At 39.8% G+C, this 15,849-nt stretch overlaps 2 protein-coding genes across 2 annotated transcripts; one reads left to right on the top strand and one right to left on the bottom strand.

Moving 5' to 3' along the window:
• Positions 1–894: 894 nt before the first annotated feature.
• On the bottom strand, positions 895–1,827 carry LOC111146369 (olfactory receptor 1J4-like). The gene has a single exon (XM_022501902.1). It carries the CDS (start codon positions 1,825–1,827, stop codon positions 895–897), a length of 933 nt encoding a protein of 310 aa, XP_022357610.1.
• Positions 1,828–14,457: 12,630 nt separating this feature from the next.
• On the top strand, positions 14,458–15,402 carry LOC111146072 (olfactory receptor 1L8-like). Its single transcript, XM_022501450.1, has one exon. The coding sequence runs from the start codon at positions 14,458–14,460 to the stop codon at positions 15,400–15,402; it is 945 nt and encodes a 314-aa protein (XP_022357158.1).
• The last annotated feature ends 447 nt before the right edge of the window (positions 15,403–15,849 follow it).

Below are 15,849 nucleotides of genomic sequence, written 5' to 3'. Positions count from 1 at the left end.
GTCTCACAGATATAAGGACATAGAACAGTTTAAAGGAAATTGATGGAAAAGAAATACCACGTAGGTAGCCAAGTGATGGGTATTGAGGAGGGTTCATGTTGTGATGAGCACTGGGTATTATACACACTAATGAATTGTTGAACACTATATCAAAAACTAATGATGTACTATATGATGGCTAACTGAACATAATAAAAAAAAGACATATCATGTAAATGCTAACCAAAAGAAAGCTGACATATCTATACTGATAATCAGAAGAAGTAGATGAGATGTTAAGCCAGGAGCTGCTGCTAGAGATAAAGAGAAACATCTCCTATTTATAAATGCAGTAGTGTGATGTTAAATGAATAAAAATAGCTCTCAGAGAAGCCTTGCTTTGTAGCATTTGACAATTACCATAGTGTAATTATTTCCAGTATGGCTGATTTCAATCTACCAAAGTGATGTCATTAAATGTGGAGTTGAAAGAGATGTTCACTTTCAGCTTGAAAGCAATGCAAGCCAGCTTCAGCACACCACTGTATTAAAGAACCAGTACATAGAAGCAGATCATGATGTTAAATCTGCATGTCCTCAATGACAGCTTATAAAATACACAAGCAATAACTGGGCATATCTAAAAGGGGAAAAATAAATCCACAATTACAATTGTGCAGCATGTTTCACATAAGATTTTGCACATATAAGAGATGATGAACAAGGAGGAAAAAATTAAGGATAAAGGATATTTAACAAAACAAGTAACAAACTTGACATGGTGGACATATTAACAACACTATGACAGCAGAATCTATATTTGTTTTAAGTTACATAGAGTTGTCAATCATACTATAGTTTGAGGAGATATATCTCCATTGCATGACTGCAGTAACTGGATTTAGTGATTGTCACTTAAAAGTTAGCCCTCTTGACAAAGATTTCTAGGGCCTGTTTTATATCTTTGGTCCTCAGGCTATAGATGAAGGGGTTCAGCATAGGGGTAACTACTGTATACATGACTGAAGCAATTATGTCTTTGTCACTGAAGTCCCATGATGTGGAGAAAAAGTAAACACAAGCAAGTGTCCCATAATATAAAGACACCACAAAAAGATGGGAGCCACAGGTAGAAAAGGCTTTAAAAAGTCCCTTAGTAGAGGGGATCCTCAGGACAGTTGTCCCTATGCAGACATATGAGCCCAAGATACTACTAAAGGGCAGGATGAAAAGCACTCCTCCTTCAGTAAAGATGACCAGCTCGTTGAGAGAGATGTCTGAGCAGCTCATCTTCAGGAGCACAGTGATGTCGCAGAAGAAGTGGGGGATGGTATTATCAGCACAGAAGGATAATTGGACCAAGAGCAGGGTGTGCAACAGGGCATGAATGCAAGAGAAGAACCAGGACCCAGCTATTAATGAGATACACAGTTCCTGCCTCATGACAGTGGTGTAGTGGAGTGGCTGACAGATGGCCACATACCTGTCATATGCCATCACTGCAAGAAGGAAGTTGTCGAGACAACCAAAAAGTATGAAAAAATACATCTGAGAAATGCACCCCACATAGTGAATGGATTGTTGCTGAGTCTGCATGTTCATGAGCATCTTTGGAACTATAATAGATGAAAGGTAAATATCAGAGAGGGCCAATTGGCTGAGGAAGAAGTACACAGGGGTGTGGAGGCGGGAGTCCAGCCTGATGAGCAGGATGATGAGCAGGTTCCCCAGCACCGTAGTCAGGTACATGCCCAGGAACAGGGCAAAGAACACTCCCTGCTGCTCTGGCTGGATGGGGAACCCCAGGAGGAGGAACTCAGGCACGCTGCTCTTGTTCTCCCTCCTCATGCTGTTCTTATCTCTTCTGGCAACTGGGGAAAATAGGGAAGGTCAGTCAACATGTCATAACATTTTAGTAAGTTCCTTTCTATGAAAATTCTTAATTTTAACTACCTTTCTGTTTATTTTTCACAACTGTTGGTGCATGAGATAATTTGTCCATCTCTAGCTCTAATGATACATGAAACTGCACATTTACCAGTTTTTTTTTTGAAAACAGCTAAAGGACAATTATTCTTTACTCAACAAATATTTATTGAAAAAAAAACTTTGTCCCATATTGAGTACACAGTAGTGAACAAGAAATAGGAAATCTCTATGTTCAATGAAGAAGTCAAACTCTCTCTCTTCACAGATGACATGATTCTTTATATGGAAAACCCAAAAGACTCCACCCCCAAACTACTAGAACTCATACAGCAATTCAGTAACGTGGCAGGATACAAAGTCAATGTACAGAAATCAGTGGCTTTCTTATACAGTAACAATGAAAATACAGAAAGGGAAATTAGAGAATCGATTCCATTTACTATAGCACCAAGAACCATAAGATACCTGGGAATAAACCTAACCAAAGAGGTAAAGGATCTGTACTCAAGGAACTACAGAACACTCATGAAAGAAATTGAAGAAGACACAAAAAGATGGAAGACCATTCCATGCTCTTGGATCGGAAGAATAAACATTGTTAAAATGTCTATACTGCCTAGAGCAATCTATACTTTTAATGCCATTCCAATCAAAATTCCACCGATACTCTTCAAAGAGCTGGAGCAAATAATCCTAAAATTTTTATGGAACGAGAAGAGACCCCGAATCACTAAGGAAATGTTGAAAAACAAAAATAAAACTGGGGGCATCACGTTACCTGATTTCAAGCTTTACTACAAAGCTGTGATCACCAAGACAGCATGGTACTGGCATGAAAACAGACACATAGACCAGTGGAACAGAGTAGAGAGCCCAGATATGGACCCTCAACTCTCTGGTCAAATAATCTTTGACAAAACAGGAAAAAATATACAGTGGAAAAAAGACAGTCTCTTCAATAAATGGTGCTGGGAAAACTGGGCAGCTATATGTAGAAGAATGAAACTCGACCATTCTCTTACACCGTACACAAAGATAAACTCAAAATGGATAAAAGAAGTCTATATCTTTATATCAAGCCAGGTTCAAGCCCCAATAATTTACTAAGATCAAAATGTGAAATGGGCACCAGGAAAGAGGTATGCGTCATTTTCTTTTAAAAGGGATGTGAAGAGCAATGGCCACAGTCACCAAACTGTGGAAAGAACCAAGATGCCCTTCAACGGACGAATGGATAAGGAAGATGTGGTCCATATACACTATGGAGTATTATGCCTCCATCAGAAAGGATGAATACCCAAATTTTGTATCAACATGGATGGGACTGGAAGAGATTATGCTGAGTGAAATAAGTCAAGCAGAGAGAGTCAATTATCATATGGTTTCACTTATTTGTGGAGCATAAGAAATAACATGGAGGACATGGGGAGATGAAAGGGAGAAGGGAGTTGGAGGAAATTGGAGGGGGAGATGAACCATGAGAGAATGTGGACTCTGAGAAAAAAAACTGAGGGTTTTGAAGGGGCGGGGGGTGGGAGGTTGGTGGGTATTATGGAGGGCATGCATTGCATGGAGCACTGGGTGTGGTACATAAACAATGAATTCTGGAACACTGAAAAGAAATTAAAAAAATAAAATAAAAATAGTAAAAAAAAAAAAAAAAGATGCAAAGATCCCTAAGTTGGAACAGAATTACTAAAGCTTTATCACCATCTTTCAGTACAATTGGCTAGGTTCTGCCTGTTTTAAGTTATTTAAAATTCCCTATTACCAAAAATGTCCATCCAGTTTTTCCAAACCAACATTAAGAACAGCGCCAAGCACTATTTCAAGTGTTTTACATATACCTTCAAACAGAACCTCACCATAGTCCTTACGAATGGTGTCATTATAGTCATTTTAACTGTGAGACAACAAATATGTACATTATTTAAATGTGCAAAGGTACACACAATTAAGTGCAATAGATAGAATCACAACATATGTCTGGCAGAGTGCATACTTTTAACCACTCTGCATAGAAATCATACTCTCATTAGAATGTCTGGAGAAGTTATGTGTCAACTACCTTTGTCCAAAATGTCCTTAACTCCCTCTAAGAAAAATTTAGCACTCATGTTTATACAATTTACAAAGGATTTTCACATGCTTTGACTTCTCTGAAAACAGCAAGTGTATATTTAGGGACTGTTTAGTACACGGCAAACTTCATGTCCTCATTTTATAGATATAACAACTGAAACTAAAAAGATTACTGACTTACCCACCTTGACTCTACTCTTTGGTGGTAGATTCTAGATTTATTATCAATTTGGACATTAGACTAAAGGTTAGGATAAAACACATACCCTCAAGGAAAGAATCAAGACTGACATTCTCACTCAAGTGTAGGAGCAAGACCGTGAGTCCTCCTTAAGGACCACAACCTTGCTCAGGGACACAGGTATCTTGGTTCATGGCTACCAAGAAGGAAAGTGACTTGACTTTTATGTGGAGGCATGCCTGCTCACTGCCATAACCTGTGTCAGTCCTTACTGAGAAATCAGAAGAAAACAAGAGGGCTAGGACCAACCATGAACTTTGATTCAGGCAGGACCTTTAGATGGAGACAGCTGGGCCTATAGCCATGGAAAGGAGGTCAGACTGTGACCTTGAAGTATGAGAGGGAGTCTTTAAATGGATCTGTTTTCTCAGAATTCTACCTGTCCTACTCTAGACAATGGTGAAATAGGAACCTTTGTGACACAAACATTAGATTCAGGAAAAGCTAATAAAAATTCCTTCCATTCCACCTATTATGTTACAGGCATGGTGCTGAATGATTTGTGTGCATTGCCTCATTTATCTTTAAAATAGCATAATGAAGTAAGAATAGTTACCTTTCCCTTGCCAGTGAAGAATCTGAGGCTCAGAGAGATGAAGTCACTTCCTAAGATCACAAAATATGTAAGAGCCAGACTGAAGTTTGGGCCCCAGGCTACTATACTGCAGACACTGAGCTTATACCTATTGGTATATAACACATGTCCAGGACTGGAAATGCATGTGAACCCACATGCTTAATGCAGTAATATACATATGACCACTGTTGAAACGCAGTTAAAAAAGTAGTTGAGTTCATAGAAAAGAACCAGAGGACCCTAAGATAAGTACATGAAACATACAATAACAACAACACACTCTAAACATTTGGAACCATATAAAATATGACTTATAAACAAAATGCGGTATTACACATAACCAAACACTGAGGTGACATTTTAAGACCTCTCACCTATTGCTGGTCATGAGTAAATTCATGAAACTTCTCCCCCAGGTTGGGGAGCATATGCGTTTCTCTTCAGACTACACAATCTCATTTAACTATGATGTCTGTCCAAGGATGAAAATATGAGAGTTATAGAAAGAGAGGGGGCAAATACTTGATCTCAAAGGGACTGAGGAGACCCAAGATCACAGACACAGATGCCCTGCACTTGTTTAAAGGGGCAACACTTATTTAGACTTCTGTGCCCTTGTCTAAGAGAGGAAAAGGATAAGACCAGCAGCCAATCACACACACACACACACACACACACACACACACATACACACACACACACAATTCATGAACAAAACATACCTATATCTGCATTGTACAAGCAAGGAAACACCACACAGACCCATACATATGTAGAACTCTAGACACAGAGACACACTTTGCCCACCTAGAATTCCCAGCTCTCTCTGACCTGTGCCACTTCTTAGTGAGCTAAGGTACCTTCTAATACAGTTTCTTGGGTTCTCAGCTTCTGTTTAGAACACCAGGAATAAAAAGTAAGAAGAAAGCCTTTGTGAGCCCATGACCTCATGAGCTCTCTGTGACTGTCCTTGAGCTCCAGGGCAACAGGCAGGAGATAACCATTTTACAAACCTCAGAGAGGACTCATGGGAAGTCCCTAAGCTCCTGGTTAAGGAAAGAATCAGAGCAGACTAATGGCCACCAATTCCTATCAGACCTTGGGGAGGAACCTGTTTAGGGGCTAGAGGGACTGAGCTGCTAGAGACACCTGAGAGGGTGACCCGGATCTCAGGGACACTCTTGGCTCCTCCTTGCTCGTACATAGTTCCAGAGGGGAAGTAGGAAAGTCTTATTCAGCCTCCATCACCAGAGTTGCCAGTGCACTGGGTCAGCCTCTCCCAACAGCACATTATGGTCCAAGAAGAGTAAGTCTGGCTCCTGCGAACTCCCACACCACTTGCTACAATGAGCACTCAAATCTAGCTTTAACTTCACATCTTGCAGGTCCCCTCTCTCCCTAGGGAGAGACTTCAGGGCATGGAAGTTCGCCTTTTCCAAGAGAGTATAGAGGGGGGAAATTGAGTCTTTGGGCTCAGTTCTCAGAAGAATTGAGTCTGGTCTATACCACACATTAATTTTTGGCCCTGAGAACATAAAAGTAATCCCCTAAGACCTGTTACATCAGCTGTAAAGTGTGGACAAAAATATATTGTCTGCAGAAGTTATTCTTGAAATTAAATTAGATGTTTCATGCTAAAACACATAATAAATGCACAACAGACATCAGCTCTTGTGATCATTATCTTTGTATCTTCCCCAAAAATATAATGATATCTAGAATCACTGTTATTGCCATGGGATTGCTATTAAATGAACAATTGAATTAACTGATTAATTAATTCTTCCAATCTAATAGTAAGAATTTATTCCTGCCTTAAAAGATTAAATGAGTTAAAACATATGGTGAACTTAGAACATTGTCTGGCATTTTGTAAGTCCTGAATAAACTTTGACTATTTTGTTGCCATGGTTTACAGACTCATTACCTTCAGCTGTTCACATATACACATATTTGTTTCAATAACATCTTAGTTACTGATAACTCCATGTTGTTCAAACCAAAATGTAGGAACCTGTTAGCTACCAGAGGAGAGCTGGGTTGGGGGACAGGTTCAGTAGGTGATGGGGATTAAGGAGCACCTTTGTTGTGATGAGCACCAGATGTTGTATGGATGCATTGAATCACTATATTGTACACCTGAAACTAATATTACACTGTATTTTAACTAACTGGAATTTAGATAAAAACTTTTTTTTAATGTAGGAATCCTTGACTCCTACCTTTCTCTCACATTCTCAATTCATCAGCAACTCTTGTCGGTTCCAAATTACAACAAAAAACAGTATTCGCCAATTTTTTACCACTTTCCCTGCTACAATCCTAGCTTATTATTTCTTAACTGCACTGTTGCAGTAGCTCCTAAGTGGTCCCCCTGCTTCCACACAGCCTTCTTCTCCAGCCAGAGTCATCCTTTTTAAAGCTGAATCATGTTACTGTTTTGGTGAAAAAGAAATGAAATCACTATCTTGAAGAGCTATCTGCATATCTATGTTCATTACAGCTGTATTTAAACAGTCAAGACATGGAAAAAAACCTAAATATTTATCAATGGATGAGTGGATAATGAAAATTGGAAATATAAGGGAATATTATTCAGCCATAAAAAAGAAGGAAACCTTGCCATTTGCAACATGGATGGACCTTGAGGACATTATGCTAAGTGCAGTTAGAGAAAGACAAATACAGTGTGGTCTCACTTATATGTGTAATCTAAAAACAAATAAACAAAAATAGAACTCAGAGAAACAGAGACTAGATGGGTGGTTTCCAGGAGCGAGGAGAGAGGGTGGGAGAAATGGATGAAAGCACTCGCGAAGAGTACAAACTTCCAGATAAGATGAATAAGTTCTGGGGATATAACTTACAGCATGATGACTATAGATAATAGGGTTGTATTGTGTATTTGAAAGTTGCTAAGAGAGTAGATTTTAAAAGTTCTAACTGCACAAAATATGTTATAACTTGTGAGGTCATGGATGTTGCAATTAATATGATTGTGATAATTTTGTAATCTGTACATACATAAAATTATTGCACTCTACAGTTTAAACTTATACAATGTTCTATGTCAGTTATATCTCAATAAAGCTAGAAAAAAACAAGAGGGGAGGAAGGAAGGAAGGAAGTTAGGAAGTTAAATGAATGAATAGAAAGCACAGAAGTAAACTCTAAATGGATGAAACCTCAATGTGAGATAGGAATCCATCAAAATCCTAGAGGAAAACATAAGCAATAACCTCTTCGACATCGGCCACAGCAACCTCTTTCAAGACACATCTCCAGAGGCAAGGGAAACAAAAGTGAAGATGAACTTTTAGGACTTCATCAAGATAAAAGCTTCTGCACAGCAAAGGAAACAGTCAACAAAACAAAGAGGCAACCCATGGAATGGGAGAAAATATTTACAAATGACACTACAGACAAAGGGCTGATATACAAGATCTATAAAAAACTCCTCAAACCCAACACCCAAAACACAGATAATCAAGTCAAAAAATGGCCAAAGGACATGAACAGACACTTCTCCAAAGAAGACATACGAATGGGTAACAGACACATGAATAAATGTTCAACATCATTAGCCATCAGAGAAATTCAAATCAAAACCACATTGAGATAACACTGGAGCACTGGGTGTGGTGCATAAACAATGAATTCTGTTATGCTGAAAAGAAATTAATTAAAAAAAAGTTAAAAAAAACACTTTACACCAGTTAGAATGGCAAAAATTGAAAAGGCAAGAAACAACAAATGTTGGAGAGGTTGTGGAGAAAGAGGAACCCTCTTATACTGTTGATGGGAATGCAGGTTGGTGCAGCCACTCTGGAAAACAGTGTGAATGTTCCTCAAAAAGTTAAAAATAGAGCTACCCTATGACCCTGCAATTGCACTACCGGGTATTTACCCCCAAAGATACAGATATAGTGAAAAGAAGGGCCACATGCACCCCAATGTTCATAGCAGCAATGTCCACAAAAACCAAACTGTGGAAAGAGCCGAGATAGACAAATGGATAAAGAAGATGTGGTCCATATATACAATGGAATATTATTCAGCCATCAGAAGGGTTGAATACCCACCATTTGCATTGACATGGGTGGAACTGGAGGGGATTATAAGTCAAGCAGAGAAAGACAATTATCATATGGTTTCACTTATTTGTGGAACATAAAGAACAGCAAGGAGGACATTGTGAGAAGGAAGGGGAAAATGAAGGGGGGGAAATCGGAGGAAAGAGATGAACCATAAGAGACTATGGACTCTGGTAAACAGAGGGTTTCAAAGGGGGGAGGGATGGGGGGATGTGTTAACCAGGTAATGGGTATTAAGGAGGGCATGTATTGCATGGAGCACTGGATGTTATACTCAAACTATGAATCATGGGACACTACATCAAAAACTAATGATGTTACTGTATGGTGTCTATCATAACATAACAAAAATTTTTTTAAAAAAGCTAGGACAAGGGGAGTTAGAGAGGAGAAGGGAGTTGGGGGAAATTGGAAGGGGAGGTGAACCATGAAAGACTATGAACTCTGAAAAACAATCTGAGGGGTTTGAAGCAGTGGAAGGTTGGGGGAACCAAGTGGTGGGTATTAGAGAGGGCGCGGATTGCATGGATTACTGGGTGTGGTGCAAAAACAAGGAATACTGTTATGCTGAAAATTAAAAAAAAAAGAAATGCAAAAAAAAAAGCTAGTCACATGAATAGGCAGAACTCTAACACAAAACTTTCTGTCTCTGTATTATTTACTCTTTTTTTGTTTTTTAAGGGTAACCTAATCTGTTTGTCCTCCCAGGGGACACATGTATTTTTTTGTGTGTGTGACTTTTTATTATGTTGTTGGTTGCTCTTAAAATATAGATTAAAATATAAATATTCATCTAAAATCTAAGGAAAAAGACTGATATATTATGTGAGACAGTGGTTTACACTGAGGGCAATAATAGAATATGTTTTATTTCCTATACATTGTTATGGATGATGCTTATCATGATACACAATATTCTCTACATAAAACATACAAGGAAATGTTCTTTGATTTCAGTGCCAAGAATAGATGTTATCCTCATTTTTCAGATGAAGAAATTCAGACTAACAGACAATAAGTAACATGCTAAAAGCAGCTAACTTACTGGTGAGATAGGAATTCTATTGAATATCTTCTTTCTTCAACCATAACCTTAAAAGACCACACTGAGCCTAAACTCTGAAAACACATACAATATTTTTCCAAAGTCCTTTTGCTAAATATGACAATAACTGTTGCTCTATCCTGTATTTTAAACATATATAAACTGACATTAACCTAATCCCACATAGAAAAAGTTTGAATCCACATGCCTGCCAACATACTGGAACACACAAAACACCACTGATCTACCCTCCCTGAATCCCCTGAAAACTGCAACATCCCCAGTTCTAGAATATACCAGGTCCATACCTGACTCCCCAAATATAATAATATTCACCCACATAAATACTTGTTCACCCTTGATAACCCAGAGTTGGGGAAATGAAACACACCCTTGAGATGTTGCACTGAGGTTAAGAAGCTCTGGGATGAGTTCCCACACAGAGACAGGAAGCCTCAGGGCTCCCTTTTCCCCTGGAGTCAGCCCTGCTAGGTGTGATTCCCAATCTGCTTACTCTGCTTTGAACAATCACAGGAGCAGCTCCCTTGAGAGATCTATTGCACCACAACTTCTTCAGCCTAACAAGGACTCTGGAGGCCAGCAGAGCAGAGCTCAGACTCAGGAGATGCTGCCTGGGCTTTCACAATCAAGAGGGTCCTTGTCCCTTGAGTCAGGACATCTCTGCTTTCTGAGATGGGAAGCTGGGAAAGCAGCAGCCTGCTGGGGACCAGACATGAGGTGTTGGAGGCCAGTGAAGGGAAACATGTTATCCTTCCCAAGTAACATATCCATTCGCCTGCCTTTCCTATTCCTCTCCTTGTTCACCAGCCCAGAATGTCATGGGAGACACATGAGGTGGCTGTGCTTGACTGAGAAGCAGACTGGCAGCTGAGTAGCAGATGTGGTACAGACCAGCTTCTGGAAACACTGGGAAGGAAAGAACAGCATCTGGATGTGGAGGTGAGCTTCAGTAAACTAACCACCTGCTTGGCTCCTCCAACCTCTGGCACCTACACTTTCCTCCCTGATAGTTTCAAATATTTCATGGGTTAAGCATTCATCGGGTCCAAATGAAACCTCCATCTGGCTTTTAGTTTTCAGTCCATCCATTTTGACCTCTTAGGCAGTTTACACTGTGGGCTTTGGTGGAAGGAAAACACCATCAGGAAAGGAGAGGAGAGGAGAGAAGAGGAGAGGAAGATAGAAAGGGAGAGAGAAAGAAAGAGAAGAAGAGTGAGGGAGAGAAAGAAAGAAAAAGAAAGGAAGGAAGAGAAAGAGAAAAAGAAAGGGAGGATGAAAGAAAGGGAGGAAAAGAGGGAGAAGGAAGGAAGGAAAAGAAAAGAAGAAAGAAAGAAAGAAAGAAAGAAAGAAAGAAAGAAAGAAAGAAAGAAAGAAAGAAAGAAAGAAAAGAAGGGAAGAAGGAAGGATGGAAGGAAAGAAAGAAAATAGGAAAGGGAAAGAAAAAAAAAGCCATGTATTTCCAGCCTCACCCACTCACCTTGTGCTTTGAGAACTCTTCTTCCTGATTCTTAGATTTAAAAAACCTTCCTTTTTCCTAGTCATCAGAATAGATAGTCATAGTCATCTATGACCTGGATTACCCAACCTCATTAATTAACCCAAATTTCCACTAATTTCTGATTTCCACAGGCAGCCCTTTCAAAAATGGCCCCTTGTGTAATATTGATCTGTGTTTGACAAATTGTTTTGCAGACATGGTATCTCACTTGCTATTCATAAAACATCAGGAATCAGCTTACAACAAGTGACAGAGGACAAATCAAACCCCATCCAAAACACTGCCCAGAACTGACTACAATTCCACATGACAGACATGCCCCAGCAATGCATGGCCAATTTTTTTCCACCTCGTTTAGGCCAGATAATCATGGATGTTCAAAACTTCAAATCCTCCATCTGCGTAACACAGAAATATAGGCACCTCCCTAGCCTCTGCAAGGATAGATTCTGAATATGGGAGAAGAAAGCTTGTCAGTTAAGGGGGATAGAAGGGACAGTCACGTGGGAAATGACCACCGTGAGACAAACAGTGCCTGTGTATGATTGTGACCCAAAATGTAGACACACAGACATGAGGAGGTGTAGCCTAAGGGTTAAGAGCATGTGCCTCAGAGTGATTCAGCGTGGAGTTCAAATCCTGATTGCTACTCACTTCTTTGGTGACCTTGAGCAAACCACTGCACCTCTAAATTTCAGGCTCCTGTTAAGAACACATTTCTCATGGTCCCTCATCATTTGCGGCCTTTGTGAGGTCCTTAACACAAGCTTGACATGTAGAAGATTTTCAATGATACTGGTTATTGTTATTAACTTTAACTACTGGTTCACTCAAATCATGCAGTGCATGAACTAACATTTCTTCTGTAAGCTCTTGCAAAAACCACGAGATTAGTCTGACAACTTGGCAGTGAGAAGGATATTTTAAGCATGTGTGTTAACTGATTTTGAGGACAAACAGCCATAGCAGATAAGGGAAGGTGACACTGAGACTTATGATGATCAAGAGTTTCTCTTGGGGCACCTGGGTGGCTCAGAGGGTTAAGCCTCTGCCTTCGGCTCAGGTCATGATCTCAGGGTCTTGGGATCGAGCCCCGCATCGGGCTCTCTGCTCAGCAGGGAGCCTGCTTCCTCCTCTCTCTCTCTGCCTGCCTCTCAGCCTACCTGTGATCTCTGTCAAATAAATAAATTAAAAAAAAAAAAAAGAGTTTCTCTTGAGTCAGGGCACCTGCGTGGCTCAGCTGGTTAAGCATCTGACTCTTGATCTCTGGTCATGATCTCAGGGTCATGGGATTGAGCCCTCTTCAGGCTCCACACTGTGCATAGAGCCTGCTTAAGATCCTCTCTCTCCCTCTGCCTCTGCCCCTCCCCTGCTTACCTTCTCACTCTTGAACGCTCTCTCTCAAAAGAAAAAGAAAATGTAAACATTCTTTTAGAACTTGCTTACTTAGCAACCTCCACATATGCAATAAATAATCAGTTACACACGTAACATCATTTAATTGTAATATAATTACTGCATTTTAATTGTTTAATTAATACATTAATATTTCAATGTTAATAAATTAATATATTAATTAGAATAACAATACTTAATCTATGAAAAGTTCAATGTAAAAGGATCATGAAAAAGGTGTGAAAGAATATGGTGCTTCTAAAATTATTTCAAACACATTGGTGATTTAAGTACATTCACTATAGAGATTTTTATGGTAAGTAGGAATATATAAATAACAATATCTCAGACCATTTGAAAATCTCTATGTAATATGTCCACTAATGAGGTATAGATGGATATGCTGACTCTAAAAAGTTGATTTAAGGGGCACCTGGGTGTCTCAGTCAGTTGAGCATCTGCCTTTGGCTCAGGTCATAATCCCGGGGTCCTGGGATTGAGCCATGCATTGGCTCCCTACTCAAAGAGGAGTCTGCTTTTCCCTCTCCCTCTGCTGCTCCCCTTGCTTGTGCTTTCTCTTACTCTCTCTCACACTATCTGTCAAATAAATAAATAAAATCTTTTTTTAAGTTGATTTAAAACACTTTGCTTATATAAGATTTCTCATTACAGAGTTTTTTGTTGTAGCAGGAAAATGGAGGCCACATTGATGTCAATCACCAGGTAGCTGGATAAGGCTGAAAAAAGCATATTTCAACACTTAATATATAAAAAATTACTATGTTCTCTTAAGTATTTTTGCCTACACATATGACTGGTGAATTATAAAACATGAACTAAATACTTAATAATGGATGCCCATGCTGTACAAATGTGATTTAGGACAAAATATCAAAGAAATGAAAAATAATTTACAGTAAGGGGAAACTTGCACTGACTGGTGATGATAGCATGGTATGTGCTAAGGAGGATGAACCCCTCACCCTGTGCCCAGAGGAGAAAAAGCCCATTTTGTTTGGGTTAAACATTCATCTTGGATTTTTCCTGTTGGTTATTTTGGTAAACTCATCCCCCATCCATCTCCATTCCTTATACACTGCTTGATGTTGTTTGTTGTTGATCTGTCTCCCTACCTAGAACATGAGCTACTTAATACATTGATTTCCCTGTTTTTATTGCTAAATCTCCAGCAAGGGAACAGTGTTTTCACAGAATAGGAACTGATGAACTGGAAACAGTGAGGTCCATCTCTGATGGTTTCTTTCTTTCTTTTTTCTTTTTTAATTAAGTTCAATTAGCCAACATATATAATACATCATAGGCTTTTGACATAGTGTTCAATGATTCATTCGTTGTGTATAACATCCAGTGCAACTCTCATGGTTTCTAAAGGAAAACTTTTCTCTGTCCTTCCAACATTCACTATAAGACCTTGTGATGCCATGGATTTGAGAAGGGAGGGCTATATCAAGGGGGATTGACAAGCTGTCCCTGCATAGCAGCTAATTGTGACCAGACAAAACAAAGACTTGCTGGGTTATGGACTTGGAGTAAGGTAAATAACAAAACATCGTGTATAGAACTAGACCCAAGCCAATGGCAAGAGTCAACAAAACCAGCAGTGTCTCTGAGTTCATTCTCCTGGGACTCTCCTCCCGGCCTGAAGACCAGACATCTCTCTTTATCCTCTTCCTCACTATTTACCTGGTCACCATAATCGGGAACCTACTCATCATCCTGGCCATCCACTCTGACCCCCAGCTCCAGACCCCCATGTATTTCTTCTTGAGTTTCCTGTCCTTCACTGACATTTGCTTTACAACAACCATTGTCCCCAGGATGCTAGTGAACTTCCTGTCAGAGAAGACCATCTCCTATGCTGGGTGTCTGACACAGATGTATTTCATTTATGCTCTGGGCAACACTGACAGCTGCCTTCTGGCGGTCATGGCCTTTGACCGCTATGTGGCCATCTGTGACCCCTTCCACTATGTCACCACCATAAACCACCACCGCTGTGTCCTGCTGGTGGCCTTTTCCTTCTCACTTCCTCACCTCCACTCACTTCTACACACCCTACTACTGAATCGCCTCATCTTCTGTGACTCCAATGTCATCCATCACTTCCTCTGTGACCTCAGTCCCCTGATGAAGTTGTCATGCTCCCCCACTTTTGTCAATGAAATTGTGATACTGTCAGAAGGTTCTGTTGTTTTGGTGACCCCCTTTCTGTGCATTATTTTCTCTTATCTACGAATCCTCATCGCAGTTCTCAAGATCCCCTCAGCTGCTGGGAAACGCAAAGCCTTCTCCACCTGTGGCTCTCACCTCACCGTGGTAGCTCTCTTTTATGGAAGCATCTTCTATGTCTATTTACAGCCCCTGTCCACCTACACTACCAGGGACCACATAGCAACACTTGTCTACACAGTTCTGTCATCCATGCTAAACCCTTTTATCTACAGTCTGAGAAACAGAGACCTGAAGCAGGGCCTGAAGAAGCTGATGGGCAAGAGGAAGTCCCAGGCAGCACCCTCTTGACAAACTCACACATGTAATCTGCTCCACTTAAATCTGGTCTCTACTAGATCTTTGTGAAAACTGAACTGTTGCAAGTTAGCTTTTTTAACCCGTGTGAGATAAAGCTCACATCCATTGATGACAGTGACCAATTGTCCCTGCCTCTGCTGAAATCATGATACTTTTCCTCACTATTCCTGCATTTTTCCATTAAGATTCATTATGTTATTATCCTCCTAATATTGCTTTTAACTAATTCTCTTGTCACAAGTATTTCCTGAACAAATTGTTGTCTTTTTATTAAGACCTCGTCTCCAAAACCCTTCACAATACAGTATATTGCTGAAAATGATCACTGAACTTACAGCTTTTGAATGTCTTTGCAAACATTTCAAGGGGAAAGGATTGAGGGAGAGAACAAAGGGAAGGAGAATTACATTCTAGTTACTTTTCTCACAGGGATTTTTA

The sequence above is a fragment of the Enhydra lutris genome, unplaced genomic scaffold (assembly GCF_002288905.1).
Source record: "Enhydra lutris kenyoni isolate GAN:26980312 unplaced genomic scaffold, ASM228890v2 scaffoldscaffold13, whole genome shotgun sequence".
NCBI classification, from domain to species: domain Eukaryota; kingdom Metazoa; phylum Chordata; class Mammalia; order Carnivora; family Mustelidae; genus Enhydra; species Enhydra lutris.
The sequence above is the reverse complement of the archived record's forward strand: the minus strand, read 5'-3'. Positions and strand labels throughout refer to the sequence as shown.

What these genes read in the sequence shown, in the direction of transcription:
- LOC111146369 (XM_022501902.1), bottom strand. Translation starts at nt 1,827, where the DNA reads ATGAGGAGGGAGAACAAGAGCAGCGTGCCTGAGTTCCTCCTCCTGGGG.
- LOC111146072 (XM_022501450.1), top strand. Translation starts at nt 14,458, where the DNA reads ATGGCAAGAGTCAACAAAACCAGCAGTGTCTCTGAGTTCATTCTCCTG.